The sequence below is a fragment of the Echinococcus granulosus genome (assembly GCF_000524195.1).
Source record: "Echinococcus granulosus chromosome Unknown EG_S00083, whole genome shotgun sequence".
NCBI classification, from domain to species: Eukaryota; Metazoa; Platyhelminthes; class Cestoda; order Cyclophyllidea; family Taeniidae; genus Echinococcus; species Echinococcus granulosus.
Window position 1 is genome coordinate 271357 of NW_020170463.1, and position 8904 is coordinate 280260.

The following is an 8904-nucleotide window of genomic DNA, read 5'->3' on the forward strand; positions in this document are numbered from 1 at the left end:
GTCAGGAATCCTATGTTGCTGATCTGTGCACTAAATCGTTAGCATGACTTTGTCAAAAAACATTTCAAATGCCTGATTTTATTAGTTTGACAGTTTGTTTAACTCTCCGGTCGGTTACACGGACACGTAGGTCTCCAAGGATTGTACTTTCGCTTTTTAGCATGGCCTTCTGGCCACGCCAGTAACCTCTCACCCCTCCTGTGCATCAGTAATACATTTTATGCCATATTGCTCTGACTTTATGACTTCACGAATGACTTAGGACGCAACATTGGAGGTGACGGTAAGCAAATCCGATCCCAACCCTGAATTCTGTGCCAAAGCATGACGGAAGAAGGGCACATTCTGCGGATGAGAGAATCTGTGACAACTCCTAGCGGAAGGGTTAAAATTAATGTCATGCCTCGGCAACTACCTCAGTCTAATGTTTTATGGAAGTGCTATTAACAAATGAAGCCACACTAGCCGTGAACCATCTGAAAATGCTCTTAATGGAGCTGTCCACGGCACCCATATGAAGATATCAACTAGGTGAACACGAGATAATTTTTCCAGCCCTCTATTAATTAAGTTGAACTTCGATAAATAGATAGATAAACGGCTGATAACACTGATGTGGGAACAATTGGCAGTGGGGAAGGTACGCAAAGTACTATCCACATGAAGCTATTTTAAGCTAGGTCTTTTATCGAATAACTACTTGTAAGCCAATATTCTTAAGGCTAGTGATGGGGATAAGAGATAAGCCTGTTGTTGTACATCATCCGGACTCTAGCAATATGAGGACAGCACATTTCCCCTTCCTCAATATACTTCCAAAACAGGGCAAAACTCCAGAATCAATGAAAATTAGCCAGATGCATCGGTGGCGTTGGTAATGAATGCCCTCTCAGTTGCACGCAAATTCAATGACTGACGCGGCGAGTTCATAAATGTTTTTCTTGCAGCACTGGCAAACTGGTTTTAGTTGACGTGAGCTGTTGAATAAAAAGAGTGCTGTAAAACATGCTTAAAATAAGAGGAACTATGAAAAGCATTGATATTTTTGTTTACTTTTTATCACCACGACAGCAGATAATATAAAAACAAGCTATGAATAGACCGGCTGAATTTCAGGCAATCAAATGGATGTAGGATGATCTTAATTCGGAAATTAATACATTTTACAGTTTTTGATCTGTAAATTTATAAATATAGTATCCCTTCTACTGGCTGTAATAAATTTTCCACACAGACCGGGTTGCAGACGTGCAAAACTTACTAATAAATTGTCTCTAGTTATAAAGACCACTAATAAATATGCAAACTTCTTAAGAAAATACACGAATCGTTAATTCTACAAGAATAACTTAATGCAGGGATAAATAAGAAACTGTTTCTAGCTTTTTTGGAGTCGGTCTTAAGGGACATTAGAGGCGAATGGTAGCGATGGGCCGAAGTGTAGATGTCACGTAGGAATTTACATTCATCCTGCATTTACTGTATCAGCTAACAGCCTCAAATATGCGTCACATCTCAGCAGCTTTATGTCAATAACTGCGTAATTTTGCGATAAACAAAAAACTGATGAGACTACTCCACCTCGACATCAAATGTGCCAAAACGTGGACTTTGACCCTCCACTACTAAGTAAATTAACGCATTTACAAAAGTAGTTAGTTCTCCCTTACATTATTAAATATGTAACAAGTAGCGCAGCCAAGCGCTTTGCTGTCGTAAGAAGTACTTCTAATGACCCTAAACTCGGGTGTATTTTAGCATTTATTTCACGTAGTTCATAGAAAAATTCATTTAACAAACTCCTCAACTCTTCTTTCAGAGTTTTTGTAAAACCTAAAATACTAATACTCCTCTTTATTTTTTTAGCATGCATGATAATTACGAAGTGCAACTCCTCAAACCATACTGAATGCTTTGCTGGGGTAGGATATGGGCCTTGAAGTGGCGCCATAAGTTAAGATGGTTAACAATTTGTTTCGCACACCGATGAAACACATATGAGGTAACCATCAAAACCATTTCCATAGTCTTTATCAGTAGAATTTTAAAAAATGTTTGGGTTCCATAAAAAAGTTCATTCACTGAAACCATCAATACTGCAGTCCATCATTTTTCTCAGTGAAACAGCTGGCTTTGATCGACACTACTGTAAAGTTTTGGCACCTTGAATAAAAAAAACCACACAGTTATATTCATTTTTACTATCTCATTTTATTTTTCGAACTGTTTGCACATGTTCAATGGCTAAAGCTAATGCCAAGAAAAAGTGGCAATCACTTGCTTGAACACTATCAGAGGAAAGCGGAGGATGACGACGAGGATGAGTATGTAAACAAAGATGGTGATAAAGGTTAGGCAATGCTACCCTTTCTTTCCTCCCCCTCCTCCCTCCCTAATGTGCTATTCATCGCATGAGTTGGCCCTAGTCATGCGGCTAGAGGAAGGTGTAATTAGGTACAATGCACAAGGTCTGAGTTAAAAGGCTCTGCGTTGTGTCCCTTTATATGAATAACTAGTTCTCGCTCTTTCTCATTGGGAGCAAGGACTTTGTGTTGTGCACCTTCCATGCATACGAGATGTATAGTCTGGATGGACATTATGCATCGAAAACACACATAAATCAGGCAGGCATTTTAGAGGCTGATAAAAAGTGATATCTTCAATGATTTGATATAATTTGGAATGCAAAAGAAATGGACACACGCCATTCCTCATTGCTAATCAGTCCGCCTAGCCACGAGTTTTGATAAATGCAACAAAGATGTAAGCGTTACTAAATTGATGGACCCTAAAACTTCCAAACTATTTGCTGTTCTGTTACCGCCTGCCGCACCTCCTCTAAATGCTATACACCCTTAAAGTTTATTAACATGAGTTGTTACAAACTAGATGAAGTTATTACTACCAGCATTCACTAAGTTTGCAATGCATTCTATTTTACATTGTCGTAGATTCCCTTTCGTTTAAATTTGTACTTTTAGAACAGTTTCTGTGGATGGATGACAAATTTCACCAATCGACGCCAAGAATGCAGATTTATCACATCTCTCTGGAGTTAGTTAATCCCAGTCGCCAGAAAAATTCAAAGCAGTGATGGCCGTAATCGTCCATTCCATAACATCAAGCGATGCATCAGGTTTGTAGTGTTGTCCTTTGCCTTCAAAATTTCCACCTATTTTACTCACCACACATGCGAGCCTAGCCCCTCGACAACACTCATCCATCAGGGAACTACCTTGGTTCTTTCTTTTTTTCCTACCAGCACTGCTGGAGTTCCATTGCTCAGAGAGCTCGCCATTCATTTTGGTTTACGACTGGGGTAGTTAGATGCCGTATTTGATACCATTTACGATTAGATTTGTGTGTGTGTAGGCATACAGGGTACTTTAGAGAAGCGCAGCTGTTTCACTCTGTGAGGTCGCTCATAAAGTTCTGTACTCCGGCCTTGAATTCAACACTGCAGACTCCCAAGTAAGGCAAACAGAAACAATTGCTTTTATGAATCCTTTGTGAGAATACTTGGATTAATTTGATTCTGTAGGCTATCTCAAAGTACTGTGTGGACATAATCCGGCCGGTTCGGTTACCACTCCAAAAACTATGCCTTAATTTAGTAGTAAAAAAAAGGTAAACAAGATTTTAAATTAACATCCTGGACACAAAAATGCCAAATCGAGGCCGTATATCAAGAAATGCCACCAACTTGACAATATGGGATCCAGAAAGCTTTTCTGAGTTCACATTGACAAATTCTAACGGAAATGGTGTAGAACTCTAAGCCCTATTGTTAATCAAGTCGTTTCCCCCTTTTTTTAATAGTACACATTTTTGAATGATTTGCTGCCAAAATATTGTTAGAAATTATAGAAGTTTGAGTCAGCAGCTTTGAAATCGTGACGATGATAAAGGCAGCATTCAAGAGAATTTGAGTTGCTCAGTAACCAAGCCAGAACACTTAATGAACTGAAAAAATGGATGTCACGAATCGTTTGCTTCGATGCGAGACTTCAGAGTTTACTGCAGCTTTTGGCTGATACTCAGAAACTTTCCATTCGGACGTGTTGCCTTACCTCGGTTATTTTACAACTCAGCAGGTCCCAACTTTTCAAACTTGGAATCGTTCGTGATCGAAAGACTTGAAGGCGCTTTGTATGTAGAACAGACTCCAAGATCAGACGCGCTGAACGTCCACCTGCTACTATAATCAGCCAACTGTCCCAGTGCCATTCTAGGTGTTCGATCGTCATGCGCTTTTTTGAAGCCTCTTATGGACATGCCCATCCACGGACCTCATGGCACCATTCCCAACAAAGTCGCCAGCATCACGACGTGTTTCGCGCAGGCACCGCGGCAGTTGTTCGCCCTCCCCATCCAAAGGTGCCTGAACTTGCCAGGACATGTGCCACCGCGTGTGTTGTCGTCACCGTAACCTACCTTTCTACTGCCAAGAAGTTTAAAGTAGGCGACCCATTCACAACCAGCCTCAAAGAGTTACTTTCGCGTTTAGTTAAACAATGTATCACTAAACCACCATGAATTGTGTAAGTCCACCGGTGCGATCATTGCGAATTTACAAACATGATTTCTTTAGAAAGGGGGAATATCCAAACTTGAGGGGCATCGTTATTGTGCAATTTTTTAATTGTTTGTTTAACTCTCGGTTTCGGTAACAGGCCACTTCAGGGGTTCACCACTGTACGTCCACGGGGCGGCCTCGCCTCTGGATCATGTTAGTGGCCCTCAAGCCCTTCTCTACGCGAACAATATGTAACTAAACCTAGTACTATGCCTTCTTTGGTCTTCAGAGAACTTTTAGGACCTCACAGTTGTGACAGCAGCAAACAGACGATGGTGCTTCAGTCGAGTAATTTAGGGAATACAGTTGGAGTCCCCGCTCACTTAGATCCCCTTCCCTCCATTTATCAGGTAGATTGATTTTAACTTTACTATGGCATTAAATTTTCTACTAAATTATAGATGATCATTGCATTCGCACTTTTTATTTCCGAGAGTGTCTCTCTTGATGTTTGTATTGTTTCTGCCCCATGGGTTATAGGCATTCAGAAAGTAAAGTTGATTAGCTTAGCAAAAAGCGTACCCTAGTTTAGGACGTTTAATTGACAAAAGTTGGCATAAACATCCTGCCATTTCATATTTCATTGTTTGGTTGCTCTCCCTGCTTTTTTCTGGTATGCATCAACAAACAGTTGATTGCACACAGCGGAGTGTATGGAGTGATAAAAACTATTGTTTCCCTTTCCGTCATTGCTTGTTCATTTAAACAAAGCTAAAAGCACTATCCCACTTAAAAAACAATAACAAGTTCCATTATACACAATTTTCAGGGATCAGTCCATTAATTCCGACATCCACGATTTTTTTCATGCTTTATGGAGCAAGCAAGGGGATGATGAAGATGGTAACGCGAAACTTTGCATTCGCTAATGCTACACGACGATCTGACAAGTGTTGAGATAAAAGCAGAATTCTAATTCAGATAAACTCGCATTAATATTTGTCTTCATCATTTAGTGAATGTATTTGATCACTGGTAACCTTATCCGCAGTATAATCTCCCAGAACTATCCTCTGGGGACTTCGTGGGGCACACCAGTCTGGAAGGATAATTAACTACGTACACAGGGCATGCTTATAGGACACTGTTATTAATGTGATAGCCGGACTGGAGAGACTATGGGGCTCGCCTAACTGAATGGTAGAACATGATAGATTGTAAGTTTTCCCACAAGCACTCTACCACGCCCCTAACTAGAATAAACCTAGAGATGGACTTCAGTGCGGAGTGGACATCAGCGACACTTCTGAATAAGCTGGGGGGCACGGCACCTGCTGAATGTCACCTGGACTCCGGCGGAGGTTCCATTCTCGCGAGGTTATAATGCTCGGATTGGTCGTGGCCTTATAGTGACCCGGAGCACATCTAAAGTCTTCCTATTTGCGATATTGACCAGAGGGAAGGAAGGCGAGCGCGGATTTCAAAGCTTTCCAGAAAGCCAGGAAGCTAGGTGAGGAAAAATGTAGCTTCTAGAAAATCGGAACGGGCCATTTTTTGGGGATCTCAGATTGCGGTACTTTGTTCGTTTGTTTGACTCTTACATTTGGGAGCCGTTCACTTTGGGCCGCTGCCATTGTGCACCCTCCCTGCGGTCTGGCTTCCGGAGCGTCCCAGTAGCTCCACGCCCTACTGTACGTCGGTAGTATATATTCCTACCGAATATTGTGTCTTCTTTCTTTATTAGAGAAGTCTCAGGGCCCAATACAGATATCCTCAGCAAGCTATCCCTCCTTAGAACCAGCTGATTGTCATTTTATACAATACAGGGTTAGACAAAAGTGCTTCGTTTTGCTTCCCGTACTTAATAAAGTTATTTTAAAAAGCTAAATAGTACCTCGTGTAAGGGAATTTACGCTGCTCCCTGCCGCAGCGAGTCTCGGGTGGAAGTAAGTGCGACAATTACGCCACACGGCAATGCCGTCAATGAAAAAAACTTTTTTTTTTTTCATAACTCACATTCCCTCTAACTTGACAAAACCTTGTCCCCATCCGGACGGGCACTTTAATCATTCATGTTGCCCTACTCACGTGACCTCCGAGTAGTGAAAGCGACACGCATTACTAAGTAGGGCATTCCTCTGTGAGCATAAGCTCTCTGAACTGGAAGATACAACTGCGAGGTGGCCCACTTGTATCCCCCTACTGTAGTCACACCTTGTTCGCGTGTGTACGTCGTAGATCAGTTGTTTGGTGATATCACTGACTGACTTAATTACATGCTTTAACTTAAAGCGTCCCAAATGTTAACCCCCTCCCCCTTTCTCTCTCTAGTCATTCATTTGTTTAAAATCTTTAATCTCTTTGAGTACTGTTTCGAATATCCGCTTTTGACTGTCGTGTATTTTATGCCTCCTCGATGGTTGTTTTACTTGCACATTTTATGACCCCAGATTGAACTGCCGTGCTAACATTCTCCCCCTTACTATTAGCGTAATTTTAATCTCCGAAGTGTTCTATTCTTGTACTGCGACAGTAATACGTGCAAATATTCTGGCATGACTTTATGCCCAACCTCATACAGCATTAGCTTAGCCGACTACAACAAAAACACAACAAGGCCTCGGATCCATAGCCTAACTGTCACGGTAGGGTAAAAAAAGAGATAAGGTGCTCCTTGTAGATACCTTTTTTTGGTAAGTACTAGTATAAATAAGCTCACCAGTGAACAAAGAATTTGTAAAAGTGGTGGGTAGGGATGAGAAAATCACTACTGAATGGGCGCCCTGTTGTTAGGCGATGGCACAATTGACTCCTTTGTCATTCGCCGTAATGCTTGGAGGTAGAATATGAATCAAGTTAAGAATTAATAATTGAGTACCCCAGTGCTCCCGCTTGAGGTGGTGTCACCCTAGAAATCACATTTTTCTTCACGTGCGAGGACTTGCAATGGTAAATTGGAAACTTTCATTGTTTTCTCTCCGGACAGTTCTCAGTATAAATTATTGGTGAACTTTTTGTCAAGCTTGAATAATCCAAGGTCATTTGTTAATTTAAGTATCTTTCTAAGAACAATACTTATCTTGTTATTTAGTTATTTAGTGGTTGTGTACAGATTACACCGGTACTTATATCCTATAATAGTACTATCATGTCCATAAGCATATCCATATATTTTATCACAAATACGTGTATTCATGCACTCTCAACTATCCTCACTCCCCTCAAATTTTGGCACTTAATTAGAGGAGGAGACCTCTCAGGAGAATCAAATGCGAAAGTCTCCGAACTGATAGGTTCTCAGAAGTTGTCCATTTAAGCATTGTAGCACCCCCAGACCTTTCTGAGGACGAAAGAAGACATAATACTGGCACAGAATATGTGTCTCTGATATACAGAAGGAACTAGAGCTACTAGCATAATCAAAAAGCCAGGCCGTCTGGCGAAGGCTCTAGGTGGCCTCTCTATTAAGACCGAGCGTTAAACAAGCGGTTAACATGTTACCGTACCACCTCAGTTGCAAAGCCTTTTCTACAACTTGTTTATCATTGCGACAAAAGTTTTTTATTGTGGAAAATTTTTTTTCGGTGGCTTTTCACGTTAACAGGCAAAAGGTCTCTACCACGTTCTTTGGGAAGTCTGCATTGTGTGCGAGATTCGCGCTGCCAAATAGGAGGTGGAAAAGTTTCTGCTTGGATGTTAAATTATTTATACGCAAGATTGATGAGGTGCTATAGATGTCAAACGACAGAGGGAAAGTGTAAGTATCTCACGTTAGTGCAGACTTGAGCAACTGGAAAGAAGGAATTCAGAGAGCATTCAAAATTAACTCAGCTCATAGAGACGGAGAATTCGTTAAGGCGAGGAAAAAAAATAAACCTTTACTGCAAACAAGAGCATTTCACAAGGTGGGTTGGAAGCGAGTAGGAATTACTCTATGAACTGGTATGCCTGAAGTCACTTTTCCTGGTAAAACAATGTACAGAAGGGAGCATCTACCCCTACTTACTAGCTGCTTGATCTTAAAACGAAATTAACCTCTTTTTGATACTGCAATTTTCTAAAGTGGAAAGATAAATGAGGATTTCACACCTTTTTGGGTGGTCAGAAAGCTGGCAACTCAACCATTTTTCAAGATAACAGTAACTTTTCAATAACCTTATAGCAGTCGTTGGGAAGTAAGTATGTTGATTGAGATTTTTTGTAATAAGTTCATTGCTTTCATAGTTTGTGTAACTCCGTAATTGGTTACGCAGGAGCCAAATTCTCCGCGGATTGTGCATTCGCCATCTGGCATGTCCTCAGTCTCATGTCAGCCCTTTTGTGTAAAAAACTCGGGGAGCTATAATGAAAGCTTCACCTTATTTATTGATGAAAAAGAAAGCTGGCTG

At 40.9% G+C, this 8904-nt stretch overlaps 1 protein-coding gene across 1 annotated transcript; it reads left to right on the top strand. All coding sequences in view use genetic code 11, as the record gives it.

The window, feature by feature from the left end:
- Positions 1-1997: 1997 nt before the first annotated feature.
- EGR_07658 (hypothetical protein) lies at positions 1998-8757 on the top strand (the record flags this gene model as incomplete). The annotated part of the gene is made up of 7 exons (XM_024496907.1): positions 1998-2002; positions 2187-2350; positions 2982-3054; positions 4806-4926; positions 4978-5067; positions 7429-7598; positions 8679-8757. 7 exons carry the CDS (start codon positions 1998-2000, stop codon positions 8755-8757), a joined length of 702 nt encoding a protein of 233 aa, XP_024348689.1.
- Between the last annotated feature and the right edge of the window lie 147 nt (positions 8758-8904).